The sequence below is a fragment of the Micrasema longulum genome, unplaced genomic scaffold (genome assembly GCF_059751315.1).
Source record: "Micrasema longulum isolate JH-2025_06_02 unplaced genomic scaffold, ASM5975131v1 h1tg000202l, whole genome shotgun sequence".
Taxonomy (NCBI): Eukaryota; Metazoa; Arthropoda; class Insecta; order Trichoptera; family Brachycentridae; genus Micrasema; species Micrasema longulum.
The window spans coordinates 126687-141917 of record NW_028277407.1 but is presented as its reverse complement, the minus strand read 5'-3'; the positions used below and the strand labels follow the sequence as shown (position 1 = coordinate 141917).

Here is a 15231-nt window from a genome sequence, read left to right as displayed (position 1 = left end):
TGGGCAATTTGTGGGGTATTTAGAGACGTTTTAAAATTGCACCACTTAACAAATTGTTTGTGCCATTATTGCTTCCGATAAAAAAATGTATTTTCGAACATGTCCATAGATTTTGCTGATTACTGAATAAGGTGTTCATCATCATCATCATTCTCCTCTCCACACCCAGTGGTGCATAGGGCACTGCATTGGTAAACCAAATGCAGCGTATTTCAATCAGTCTCACGCCGTAAGTGCCCGTCCAGGAACAATGAAATATTCCAGTTAAAAAAAATATTGAAATCAATAGTGTACGTAAATCCTGCCAGGACCTAACGAATGATAAGCGAGCACTTCAGCTACTACACAAAGTTATTAAAGATTTTTTCCTAAAGCAACCATCTAATCAAAAAGTTCGCCAGGGTTCGGGTTCTACTACACACACAGAAGTGTGTTCTTCATCCGCCGGGACACAGAGTTAATATAACGCGTACATTATTTTAAAATGAGTGTTTTACAAAGTATAGCTTAGTGTAGTGTTTTTCAACCTGTGAGTGGCTACCACCAGTCTGACGATCTCAATCGCGACGAAACCCGGTATAAATGAAACTATACAGGTGTTCTTTAAACCCTGTGACGTCCGAAACCATGATGATCAGTGTAGACAAGAAGACATATATTAATAAATATTTAGAACAAATATTAAAAAAAAAAAAAAATATTAAAAAAAAAACAAATGGTTGCTGACTTCTGTAGGGGAGAAGTGAGGAGAGCGTGGTGCAGTGTCAGACTCCCCCTTCCCTTCCTCGTTTCGCCCCTGCAGAAGTAAGCAACCGTTTTCTTTTTTTGATATTTTATTTTTAAAAATGTATTCGTTCTAAAAAAATATTTTAATGTGCCAATATGTCTTATTGCTCACACTGTTCATCGTGGTTTCGGATGTGACAGGGTTTAATGAACATCCTGTATACGTATTTTTATTATGATATTTGAAAAGTGAGAGATGAAAAACCGACACTCGGGAAGAGGGGGGGAGGGACGCGGATTTTAAAAGGTTGAAAAACGCTGGCTTCATGAAACAAGCCTTATCGCAATTATCGATATGGTCGGTAATATTTTGTTCTCTATTCGTTTAGCGTGGCCATATCGACTTGTACGGAAATATAAAGTGGGTTCACTACTTAATACAGATTGCTCCTCTAATTCGAAATACGAACATAAACATAATTCATCTTCGTAACACTCCTGACTTCGACAAATACCGTCAAAAAACACGAACAGCAGGAAAAAACTTTCAGTTACCCGCGGTTTGAAAGCACGCACGTATTGCAACAATTTCACTTTTTACTCTGGGTAACAAAACTTAACACATTTAAATTCGTGTGGTCTCATTTAGTCAAATGATCGGATCGTGTTCAAAGAGTGAATCGGAGGGTGCAGAAATTTCCAGAGGCGTGGTGTAATAACGATACGTCATAAAAAGGGTTGCACAAAACAGAGTTTGTATATTTTACATGCGTGTGTTTAAAACGCAATTTTGCAAAGTGCGTGTGCGCTGTTTTAATTTTTTCTTGTTAAACTTGGACAAGATTTAAATAAGACGTTAACAAAATTTAAAATTGATTCAGAAGCTTCAAAAATACAAGTAAGGAATATATTTTTTTGTGTATTTAATTCCAATGGAGGCGTTTATGAAAATTTGCAGAAGCTGTTTTGCTTTTATAAAGTACATAATCAAGTTTTAATATTTATGGTTTTAGGAAATTTCAGAAAAAAACATAAAATTGTATGTTTTTCTCCAGGATTTTTTAAACTTTCAATTAGGCAATTTGTCTTACAAATAGCGATTTTCGAGAACATAAATATATGTTTTTGTTAATTTACATAATACTGACTGCTTATATAACACACTACTTAGTAACGTCTAAATAATAATTTCATTTTGTATCAATAGGTAGATAACCACTTCTTAGACAAATTAGTTTGATGAATATCATTTTTTCAATTTAAAAAAAAAAAAATTTGAAATTTTTTATGTTCTTGTTTCTGTCGTTATTTATTATTGTTTTTTTTATTATTTACTAACTTTTCATAATAAAATAAATGAAAACAACGTTTTTTTAAACCACTTATGTTTAATTTTTTCTACCGACCGGTTTCAAAGCCATTCTAGCTTCTTTACCAATGTATACTTTGCTAATGAACTCCATCAAATTTTATTTGATTTATTTATACATATTATAATAATACATACTTGTACATTTTTTTGTACACTTCTTTTTTACACATTTTTGTATATCTAATATTATGCTGCGTATGGAGCTAATAAACCAAGTCTTTTTGTCTTATTAGGTTAGAAAACGTTATGTGAGATATAGGTACGATCTTTAAAACTAGAAGGGAGTGGACTAAAGCATATATTGTATATTTGGTTATTTATAATTTATTTTTTTATTTTGAATCGCTTTTTTAATGTCTTAGATTTCCAAGTTGTCTAATTTCAATATTTTATTTTTAACATGAAGAACTTTATCCATAGTCTCTTTTGGAATTATGTATTTTTTTTATATTAGATGATTTGCGAATTCAGAAAAATTATTGTTATTTATGCACCTTGAGTGTTCTATTACTATAGGTAACATCAAAATTTATTTTAGAAAAAAATAAGTAGTTAATAGCAAAGATGGTTTATTTTTAAGAATAACCACAAAGTTAGTGCTTCAAAGATAAAATGTGATTTTTTGTTTTTTTATTTTATTTTTTTTATTTAGAAAACATACAGTACAATTACATTGTTTTAGAGTATGCAAAATTAGACTTTATTCTTATAGACCAGTGAAGTTTCCATATGAGCTACATTACATGCTAAGGTTAGGTATCAATTAAACATTTTTATTTTTTCTAGTTCAATATTATTATAAGGACAAAAAAACATAAACAAAAGTAGTTTAAAAAAGTTAAAGCATGTAGTTCGTATTTAAATAAGAGTTTTATTTCTTCATCATACAAACATCGCTGATGTTCGTTTTATTTTACTACTTAATATTATATCAACTGGTGTATTTATTAGAGTCTTTACAAGGCACTGGAGATTAAATCACCTTTCTAGAACGAATCTCTCTGAAACTTCTAAACGTAGGTTCTGTTGGCGGATCATGAAAAGCATTTAATTTTTAAAAATTTTATTATTATCGGTAATAGGTATACAAAATATTTATTATAAAAAAATTAATTAAGGAGTCCTCCTTACTAGGGAAAACTGTTTTAAGGAGAACAGAACGGCGTTAATTATTTTTTTTACATATTTCACCTGTCATTTGAATATTTTTTTTTTTATTTCTTCAATCCTGATTTTCTTCAGCCAGATTTTTTTTCTCTTTTGAAATATTGTTTGTCATTTCTCGGAGCAGCGGGATGATGAGTCCTTCTCCAAATTTTTTTATCGGAATAATTTAAGCGGAAATAAGAGGTATCTCAAGCAAATCAAATTTCTGCAGATAAGGTTTTTATTGGTACCTTGGAAACAACTTTTATAAAGCCTTTTTGGAGTTTGATAATTCGTTAAAGATGTGTACTCTATTAATGTATTTTCTAAATCAGATTGGTAAAGTACATTATATATGTTTTTGATATTACTTTGGCTAATGGTGTTCCTAATGGTCTTAAAGAAATACATTAGCTTTATGAATTTATTAGCCGCGTTACTAATAGGAGTGTCCCATCTTAAGTTCTCAATTATTTCAAGCCTAAAATATTGAATAGTTTTGTAGTGTGCTATTGTAGGACAGTTTCAACTTGATTTATTTATGCAGTTATGTATTGAGAGTGTTCGTAACTCATCAGGTTTACTTTTTAATGTGATTTACACATGTTATGTGAATGTGATGCTTTATATAAAATAAGTTGCATCTTTGGTGTACCATCGGTTGAACCTGAGGATATTAGAGCACTCGCTTAAAAACCTGTTACGAAAATAGCTTGGAGGATGAAATTTAGCAATTGATATGAAAGCACTAGCCCTCCATTCAGTATCTCGACTCCTAAAAGTCCTAAGGTCTGTTCATTATAACAAGAATTTCCAAATAAACAAACCAGCCGCGTGATATACGACTGAGAATAGCCTATTTCACACATATCTTAATCGGAACGGCATGGTAATTGACATTTATTAGATTCTTTTGTATCTATTTAAATTTTGTAATATTAACGTTTTACTTTTTTTAAAACCTCCATAGAAAATGATTTAAAAAAAATGCAAAAAAAAACGCCTTATAGTAATTTTAAAAAAATTAAAAACAAATGTTAATGTTTTTATAATTTACCCAAATATTTCAATTTTGGTGACTATTTTCAACGAGTTGTAAATAACTCACTATTGAAAAATGGAAATCTAGTTGGGGCAGAGTGAAGTTCGATCCTCGGACATCTGATACGTGAAAATACTGCAAAAGAAAATCGACTGGAGATCAGTCGGTCTCATGGTGTTCTGGTTATTGCGTTTGCCAGGCATTAAATAAATACAAAAACAACAACAAACCATCAGGCCGTTTCTCCGTAAAGTAGGTAGAGAGGATAGAACGCCACTTCACTTTATCTTTGCATACATATCTCGCTTCCTCTACATTCATACATCTTCTCATGCACGCGCGCCGATTATTCCGACTTTTAACATGTCCATCTTCAAGTAATTGTTGGATTAGGTCATGCCATGTCTTTCTTGGTCTTCCTCTATTTATGCATACATCAACATACGCATTGTAAATATTTTTAGCTATTCTTTCGCTGTCCATTTGCTCTACATGTCCAAACCAACGCAGAGCTTCTTTCTTGATTTTATCGATAACGTATATCTCAGCCTTACATAATGTACGGATCTTGACATTTGTGCATCTATCGTACATAGTTTTACTTTATATTCGCCTGAGACATCGTATTTCGACAGCATTCAGCCTGTTTTCATCCGTGTTTTTCCAAGTCCATACTTCGCTCCCATACTCAGGGTCGGGACCAGGACTCCACTGTGAACTGCTTATTTTTCCTCTTGCGACAAACATTGTAAAACATAAATAATATGACGCACTTGGTTCGTGGTTTGCACGTACACAGCGATCCAGTCTCCGCGAATGTACTTTAGGCACGGAGGGCGAAAATCAAAGTAGATCTATTGTGACGGGTCCCCGTCCCCGTCACAATAGATCTACGCAAGTTGCAGTGACGTCAGGAGCTTATGCAGCACTGACCCTTATTTTTAAGAATACGAATAATAATGCTGTGGTTGGCACGATCGGCTTCTAAACCAGGGCTTAATTCCTGGTAAACTCGAGATAAAATATTTGTTTTAAAGGTAGTTTCTCATTTTAATATTTCGGTGTGTATTTTTTTAAAATTATTATTTTTTTCTATTTTCTTTTATTTAGGAAACATACAGTACAGTTACAAAGTTTAATATTTTACACAATTAGACTTAAATCTAATGGACCAGTTAAGTTTCCATATTATAAAGCAATTACATGTAAGGTTAATTATGAAAGTATAAAAAAGTAAAAGGAAAAAGAAAAACATAAATGAAAGTTGTTTAAAAATTAAAATTTAAGTGAAAAAAAGATATTTTAATGTTTGTAGTTTGTAGTGAGTATTTACAAATGGAAATAATATTAAAAATGAAGAAAATTTGTAAGAGTAATTAAAAATTAAGAATTGAAATAAAGAATAAAAAACATGCTCAGATGTAAAAATAAAATAAAATAGTAATAAAATTTTTGAAAAAAAGGAAAACATAAATATACACATATTTATTTTAAGGGATTCAAAGAAACGACGAGAAGAATCTTTAAGTGAAATATAAGACAATAAATTTAAGTCAATTAAAAAAAATCTTCAAAATTAATGACACATTATAGTAAGAGCACCACGAGGTGCTGATAAGAGATAATAATGATGAAAATTTTCTTATATTTTACTGACTCTTGTAAACTCAGCGTTATGCTTGTTAAATATGCAAAAAAAGCAATTACTTTGAGATTTCAATGTTTGTAGGTTTGGTAATAAATCTTTTCGTGTTCGTAGATATTGTGATAAATCTTAATTTGGCATTAGACGTGTTTTGAATACGCCTTGGACTTAAATGTTAATTAATCAGTAATTACATCGTTAATAAAATATTGCTTCCGGTACGAAAACCACGAGATTATTCTAATTTTACTTCAAAATAACCAGACGTTAATTGCATAAGTCATGAATATGTAATTCACTGAAATAAATGTGTAAATATAAGATACCAAATAAACTTAGTACTTTACATATAATCGGGGTTCGAAAATAGCATGATATTTATATAAATATCAAAATATCAGTTATATGTAGGGAAATAAAATATGTAAAATGCGATGTACGTATCGTAGCTGTTCTAAAGTCACTTTCTCTAAAAATGACAGTTTTGAGTTACTAAGATAATTAAGAATTTTGTGGTAAAACGATGAATGATAGGTGCACAAATGTCGAGATCCGTGAACTTTGTAAGGCTGAGATATGCATTATCAACAGAATCAAGAAAGGGGTGCTGCGTTGGTTTGGACATGTAGAGCGAATGGACAACGAAAGAACGGCTAAAAGGATCTACGATGCGAATGTTGATGGATGCAGAAAACGAGGAAGGCCGAGAAAGACTTCTTTACTATACTTATGTGCGTAGTCGACTCAAATTCGCTTCATTAGTATGGTCCCCTCAGTATAATGTATATATTCATCAAATTGAGAACATTCAAAAGAAATTTATAAGGATCCTGGAATATCGTTTTGGCAACATTGAAAATGATTACGGCGCATCTTTGATTAATTTCAATATAGAATCACTACAAAAAAGGCGCCTTACATGTGATTTAATTTTTCTTTTCGAAATTCTCAATAATATAGTTGATTCGCCGTATCTTTTACAAAATATTGGTTTCCGTTGTCCTCTTCGCTTTACCAGATTAAATTTCCTTTTTTATATACAAACTTGTAAAAATATTATACCTCGAATTCATTCATTAGACTTACCTACCTGTAGAAATTATAATGGACTCAGTATTGATGTAAACATTTATAACTGCACGTTGCATTTATACAGATAATTTCTTCATGGGGTCGATTATTTGGGATAGTTGATGAATGTGCATCTTGAGTAGTTTATGCTATGTAGGTATATGTGCCGCATGTAATGTATATGTTTGTGTATGTTTTATATGTGCGTTCAAGTGTGTGTGCGTGGATGTCTCGGAGCGTGCATTCGGTATTTTTATTTATTTTAATTAATTACCAACAGTAACCTACATGGAAAACGTAAATGTTAAGAATTATCCTTTTTTCATTTGAAATTCTCATTTATTTTTTTTATTTTTTTTATTTATTTTTTATGTTTATATCTTTTGCATAATTTATGAAAACTTAATTGGTCTTTTTATGTTAAAAAATTGTTGTCTTCAATACTTATTATGTGTGACTGTATGTTTTCTGAATAAAATAAAATAAAAATAAAAATAATAAAAAGACATGGGACGATCAAGTCCATTAAATACTTGAAGATGGACACGTCAAAAGTAGGAATAATCGGCTTGCGTGCATGAGAAGATGTATGAATGTAGAGGAAGCGATGTATGCAAAGATGGAGTGATGAGGCGTGCTATCCTCTCTGCCTACCTTACGAGGAGACGGCGTGATGGTTTGTTTGTTTGTTTAAAGAATATGCCATTCGAAGCGTAAAATTATGTTTTTTAAGAGGCAAACTTTACCAAGGTAACTTCGTCAGAAAAAAGTTGCGTAAATTCGAATTATTTGTTTTTTACTTTGTGATTTTATGTTATTGTGTATTAAAAAATAAAAATATTTTTGTTAACCACAACATTTTAATAATTATTCCTAAGATTTCCTTTCTTTCACTAACCGTTTGCAAACAAGCGAAAGGAGCTTAATCAAATTTTAGCCATCTTGCCTCATTAAACACTTTCCAGATATTTTAAAAAGTATAAGGAGAAAAAAGTTACAGATTATTAAAAAAATACGAATGAATTATGTTGAATACACGAAACATCCAAAACAAAAAAATCCTATTTTTTGCTGGTCTCCAAACTTTCAAATTGCGATATCTCGATGAGGTGTTTTTTGAGTTGGTGAATTTTGCTTGAACGGCGACGATATATCAAAAAGAGATCTTCATTTTCCATGAGAATTACTTAATGGAAATAGACGTTAAAAATGAACTTCATTTAGTTAAATATATTTGTTTGTACCTAATATTTATTGAATATGGAAAATTGCAAAGGATTAAGCAAAGCTATTTGAATATTATCAAACGACGAGAAATCTTTATTAGCATCTGTGACCAGTGCATCTTAAACTCAACTCAAATCAATATGCCCGGCTTCAGGGTGCGGGTTAAAATATTTAAAAAGGAATACCAGTTTCGCGGCCTTTTCATTACCCAGCCTGTTTGGACCGAACAAAACCAAATGATGAAAAGTAATTCTAGAGCTGTTGGAGATTCACCTCTTGCTACTATCTCCATTTTGTTTACAACACGCAACAAACGCGACTTTATGGTGCCCGCTAAATCTCAGAATAGGAGGTAAAAAACACGGAGAAACGCGAGAACGATTCGTGAAAACAATAACACCCACTAAATTATAAATATCATTAATATTTATCGGCAATAAATATCATGATAGTTTATTTTCTCAGATTCGTGAATGCTATACTTAGATTAACATATTACAACAGAGATGAAGAACATTTTAGAGGAGGTAATATAAAATTCTAGACATCTACAGGACTTATGACCTCTCATTGGCTGGTTAAATTTGGACAAACTCAAAATATTGTTGCTATACTTAGACTTATGTATTCCATGTTGAATTTTGTCTTGATCTCTATTGTGATATAACTAATAAATACAAAGAGGTATAGTGTGCGTTTAATATGTAGGGACAAGTGACTGTAATTTGAAGTTTCTAATTTTAAGATGGTCAATCGTTTGGTCATCCGTAGCGCCTAGACAGGATTCCTTTGCAATGATGTCAAAGAAAAGCGTGCGGGCTGTTTATAATGACGCCTGAAATATGGAAATATAAAGGGCAAACCGAACGTAAATTGCTATCGCAAATCATAATCGAATTGCGGCGAAGTTTTGCTAAATTATAACCAAATTACCAACGGTAATCACGAGCAAATTTCCATACCCAAGCGGAGATTTTCTAATTTCCATTTCAGTGTAAGAAAATTTAAGTGGTACGTTTTGGTTTTTGACTACCTAATTAATCTAAAAACGAATTTTATTAATGGTGAAATACATTCAAAGTGTGTTTTAAGCCCTCCCTGGTACATCAATCAACTTTAATTAAAATTATAATGAAAAACATAACTTGGGTGAAATAATGTTAGAAATGACCATGTAATTTTAGAGAGCCTTATTTAGGTGCCTTTAATATTTTTTCAGAATACACCGGAACTACTTTTTACACGGGTTTGAAATATCACGGAACTAAAATGAAATCGAAAAAAAAAATCCCAATGTACCTAGTAATATGATTATACTACTCGGTTTTGGAATTTCCTCTCTTAGTCTTTTATTCGGGTATTAGTCGCAGAGAAGTATGAACTTACAAGGGAGGAAGAACAGTATATAATCTCTGTTACTATTTTCTAAAGTATTTTGTTATCATATTATGTTTTTACAATTAAGATACAGCTTGTCCACCACATATCGTACCCCGTATTTGAATTTGAGAACATAAGTCTTCTTGGCAGTGCCTATGTACACGGAAAATTGAGGACCGCTTTAGCAAAAGTCGACTTTCGCTTGACATAACTATTTAAGAGGCTTATTCTGTCATAATTTCGTTTCGTAAGTTCGTTCGTTCGTCATGTATCCATCTCGACGCAATCGAAATCGTATTTCGCTCTCCTTTGTTTAAAAATTACACCTCACAACTAAGCTTGAAAGTAATCTTATGTATTATAATTTATACATGGTTTATAATTTTTATTAGTATCCAATATAAATGATTGAAATTAGAGATCAATCACGATAAAATATCTTGTTTTGAAAAACGATAAGATTTTGATATTTTTTAAGCCGGTTATTTATTTATTTATTTTATTAACATAAACGGCAAATCTTCCTTTTACAAAAATTTATAATACTATATTTGGCTTAATCTTTTTTTTTTTTGAAATTTTCTTTTTCTTAAACTATTTTCGTCGGTAACCTATATTTAGAAGAAAAAAATACGCAAATTCTACTTTCATACAGAAAACTTAATTTTACTTTGTAAATAAAATTCGGAGCCCAGGTTGGTGGATTTGGCTGTCAAAGCTCACTGTAATACCAAATAAATAATTTCTGTGATATTATATATTATTTCTGAATTACAGATGTAAATATAGTACATCAAAGAAAATTTTACTACGAAAAATTACAAAAAAATCAGCTTGCGATAAATTAAGTGGTCCAAATCAACTGTTGCAGTTTCAATTTTTATAACCGTTAGAAATTTATTGATGTAATTTAAATTCAATAAAATTTTCTGTCGATTCTTTTATGAAAATATTGACTGGCCTTAGTTCTGATTCAGTGAGCATGACACTAATGGGAATTCCAATTGACAAATGGATTAATTGAGTACCTACTTTTTATGTGCTTTTTCAAATATATTTACTTTATTTGAATTTAATCAGAAGCGGGTTGTGGTCCCGTGGTAGTATTATGGACTCAAGAGCCAAAGGTCCGAAGTTCAAATCCCACTCCACCACATCTCGATTTTAATTTTTCCAGCCATAACTATCATTTTATCGTAATATCATAATGCAAGTGGAAATTATTTATTTATGAATTTGTACACTTAATATTGTGTTTTAAATTTAATTTGACTAAATAGTTGTAAAAAAACACTTATTGACATTTCTTAGTCTACTGGTTACGAGATATACCCATCTCTTCGTCAGGACATAAATTAAACTAGAATGCAAATCCCACCACATTGGTGTCCTGACGAAGAAACAGGTACGTCTCGAAACTGGTACACATAGAAAAGTCGGTAAGTGGTTATATACCTACAACTATTTGGTGAAATTGAAAAAATCATTCTACCACAACTTTACCGCTATAAATAGTTTATAACATCTTAAACAGCAATATTTTAAATTGTGTTTTAATTTTAGTGAATTTAAAGAAGGAATTGAAACCTTTAGTAATGTGAACAGATTCATCGTCATTCTTTGTCCGCACCTAATGGCGTAGAGGGAGCTGCATTGGTACATCAATTGCAGCGTATCTTGATCATTTTTCTTACATAAAGGTAAGATGATCAGTCTTACGGTTCAGGTGCCAGTTTAGGGACTATGAAATATTCTAGTGTAGAAACACCTTTTTTAATAAATATTCAACAGATTCATCTAATTGAATTATTTCACATACTAGGCAATGCCTGACAACGGTTATTCAATTTTCTTAGTTGGATTATGTGGCCACTTTACAAACTGCATAACATTCACCAGTTTGCGTATGTTTGAACATTCATATTTATTTATTAAAAAAATCATACAGTCTTTATATAAATACAAGGTACAAAAAAACAATTAAAAAAAGTAAGACCAATTACAGATTTCACATTAATTTATTATGAATGCAGGAGGAGAGGGGAAAAAATAAATTATTTTAAACATTGAATAAAAAGTACATAAAAGGGAGAAGACATTGTATAGCTCTAACTTTATTTTCCTCCCCTCTTTCTCAGCTTTCATGAACATTTATATTTCTTAGTAAAAATTCACGACCAACAACAATTAATTAAATGCATGTAGTAGATGTACATATGAATAAGTATAAATTTAGAGTTGAAATTAAAAGTTAAAATTAAAAAGCGGCCTCCGTGGTGTAGTGGTCAAGACGCTTGACTCGCACACGGAAGGTTCGGGTTCGATTCCCGGTGAGAACATAAAAATAAATGTGATTTTTCTCATGCCTGGGTGTTCTGTGATGTAATTCACCACTGTAATTGGGCCTCCTGGCCGAATTATATTTACAGGAAATATGTTATAAAAAACAATACTATGTAAAATATATCAATAAAATAAAAATAGTATGGAGGGTAATGTACTGACATAATTTTGTAACTAACTAATAACTTAATACGATTTTGGTGTTTACTAGTAAAATTTAATTTTATGGAAATATATTGAAATGCTTTGTTTTTATTATTAATTTTGTACGACTGTGTTTTCGGGATAAAATAAAATAGGAATAAAAAAAAAAAATTATATGTTAAAAACACAGATTCTTCAATTATATTAAAAGTTCAAAGCTCGGTGGCGACCCTTGTAACATTTTCTTTTATTCTGAAATTTTCGTAAAAGTCATTTTTTACATAGAACAAAATAAGGTGCCCCGGGTAGATATTAAATGTGTGAGTTTTTAAGGACCACTCTTACGAGTACACCTATATGTGTATTAGGCATTATCCTTATTATGTAGAATTTTGAGATTTTCCCTTTCATAAAAAAAGTCATAAAGATGACAGTGTAGACGTTGATAAAGACTGAAAAACTAGTGTTTAGTATTGGTAAAATCAGCATAGTGTTAATTAAAATTAAAATTATTTATTTATTTATGTACGAGTACATATTTTTGTCCAGTCCATTGGGTTATGTCGAGTGCCCCAGCTATAGTAGTTTGTTGACAGGTCAAAAACCATAGTAGGCAGTTGTTTACGCCACAAATTAATTCATGTTTTATAATACAATGCATTTAGATTGGATTAATTGTCAAAATAATGGTACCAGGGTCCCGATTATAATGGAACTTAACAGAGTTATCTTCAATCGTCTATAACGTTAAATCGAATTTTCTGTACGCATTTATATATATATACATATTGATATGAATATGTGAAGTTCGTCGCCGGAAATCTGTATGTCAAATTATATATTTTATATAAATATTCATTAGTTTAATACAGAAAATTAAATTGTACTTTATAGATAGTAAAGGAGTGGTTTTTTAAAACATGACATTCGCTTGAAACGTAATTTTTCGGAAGTGATTTTTCTATGATTCGCGTCAAACCGCTTGTTTTAAAAAAATACACGTTATAACTAAGCCTGAAGGTAATCTTATTTATGGTTTGTATTTATTTTTTGTATTTCATTAACACCTTAAATAAATCATTAAAATTAGAGATTAATAATACACGATTAAATATGGTGTTTTAAAAAACGATAAGACTTTTGACATATTTTAAGCCGGTTTTTCTCGTGTTTTGGTGAGTTTTTTTCTCTCAGATAATGGATGCTTCTAATATATATTTTTTTAAAACAATTCGCCATATGAGGCGAACATCGTGTTTAAAAAAAAAACGATGCTTAATAATTAAAGAGAAATCTTTTTGCTTTTCATTTTAATACATGCCTAGATCAAAAAAATTAAATAATGTCGATTTATCAAACTACCTTATTTTTGTTTAATAATAATAGCGGTATAATGATATTTGCACCCTGTTTTAAAGTAACGTCGATCTTGTTTTTTCTGGAGTAAGTAGGTACTCAACTACATTAATATATTACATAATTTTGGTTAAGTGGGTGTTGACACAAAAATTGGCACAAGATTCATTACGTAGACTGTGTTACGTTAGAATTAGATTTTGCAGTATCATCTTTTTTTATATTGATATCCATATATTGTAATCAGTGCGAAAAATTCGTGCGAAAAATCCTACCTGCAGAAGCTTCGCTGCTGTTAGCCTCAAACGTCTTGCTGGTCATCTGGAACAAGGCATCCAGTGGAGTCCCGAGCGGAGGTCCTCTGGCTCTGTTGGTCGGCCTCGCTCCCCCGGGCGAGCAACACTCGGACCCCGAGCTGGACCGCGAACTGGCTGTCTCACTATCCGCGACACTTCTACCTAACAGTCTTTGAGCCCTCAGCTGCTGCAGCTCTAACTGGAGTTCCGCCCGCGCTCTCCAGGGCTCCCCGAGCTCCAATTGAAGATCTCTGCTTCTCCACGGCTCGCCTAACTCCATGTGCTGTTGCAGCTGGAGTTGCTGCTCCAGCCTGAGTTGTTGCTGCAGCCGCTGCAAGGCGTGCGCAGACTCCCTCGCGTGGAGGTCCCACGGGCGCACTATCTTCTGCTGTTCCCTCACCGGCCTATGCGACAGGATGTCCAAAATTGAGAAGGACTTTACGCCGTCGAAGTGCCTATGCGCGGTCGGGATGTTCCTCTCCTCCGGGGATGCCGGCCTTCGTGTTTCTTCTCTCTCCAGGGGAACCATTTTGAGTTTCTTCAGCGGCTTGAAGTAGTCGTCCGCCGGAGACGCCGGAGGACTCGGACAGCCCACGCTGATCTCGTCCTCGCTGGAAGCGCGACTTTCCATATCGTCGTGCATATTAGGATCCTGTCGCCACAACATGCAGGTGACTTCGTCGACAATTTACCCAGAAAAAAAAAAACTAATCTTTCACCATCGGTCGAAGCGAAAAAGTTTTTCGAAATGCTAAAAAGGCATTTTTGCGCCCAACGTTGAACGTAGCGAATGTTATTATTTAAGTTGATGATAAACTTAAAATGGAATTTTTTTCTCTGAGTAAGAATCTGAGAAGTATCAGAATCTTCACGAAAATACAAGCTCTTCTAAATTTATGTCACTCATCGTAAATTAACACATACGCTTTCGGTTGAACACAGAAACAACATAAAAAAATCACTCATGGTTTTAATATCTTTCAGATCACTCAAAGCACGTATCGGCTGATCACTCAAAACCACTAAAATCGGAAATTGTTAAAAAGTCACTACGCGCGATAAATGTTAGGGTTTAGCACTCGATAGAACGAAAGCTCTCGACCAGTATAAAGCGCTAAGTCCGTTACGTAAGATCGCGCGCGGGAACACGTTTGACGGCTAAAGAGACGTCAACATCGGGTTGTTACCGTCAATATGACAGGCCGGCCTTACTTAGCATAGCCGTGGCCGCGCGTGTCGGCTCGTTTGAGCGCAGAATGACAGATAAATTATGACGCCTGCCCGCGCCGGGGGCGGGGCGTCGGGAATCCCGCCAATCCGCGAGCCGCGTTCGCCTTTGAATTTGCCGCCAGAAAAAAGGAATCCGCGCCCATTGGTCGGCGGCCGCGGCCGGGGCGCGGTCTCGAGATAACCAATCGTGTTCGCGTTAAGTGCCGGTACAAAAAGGTAATTTCGTTTGAAAGCGGCGATATTAGCGCCAGTT

The 15231-nt window shown here is 32.8% G+C and overlaps 1 protein-coding gene across 1 annotated transcript in view; it reads right to left on the bottom strand.

Annotated features, from left to right (window-relative positions):
• LOC148283759 (uncharacterized) overlaps positions 1 to 14861 on the bottom strand; it is a 147064-nt gene extending 132203 nt beyond the window's left edge. The window contains exon 1 of the mRNA XM_088243313.1: positions 13728 to 14861. Coding sequence (XP_088099439.1) covers positions 13728 to 14415 — 688 coding nt within the window. The 5' untranslated portion in view covers positions 14416 to 14861. The remainder of the gene's footprint in view (positions 1 to 13727) is intronic.
• Between the last annotated feature and the right edge of the window lie 370 nt (positions 14862 to 15231).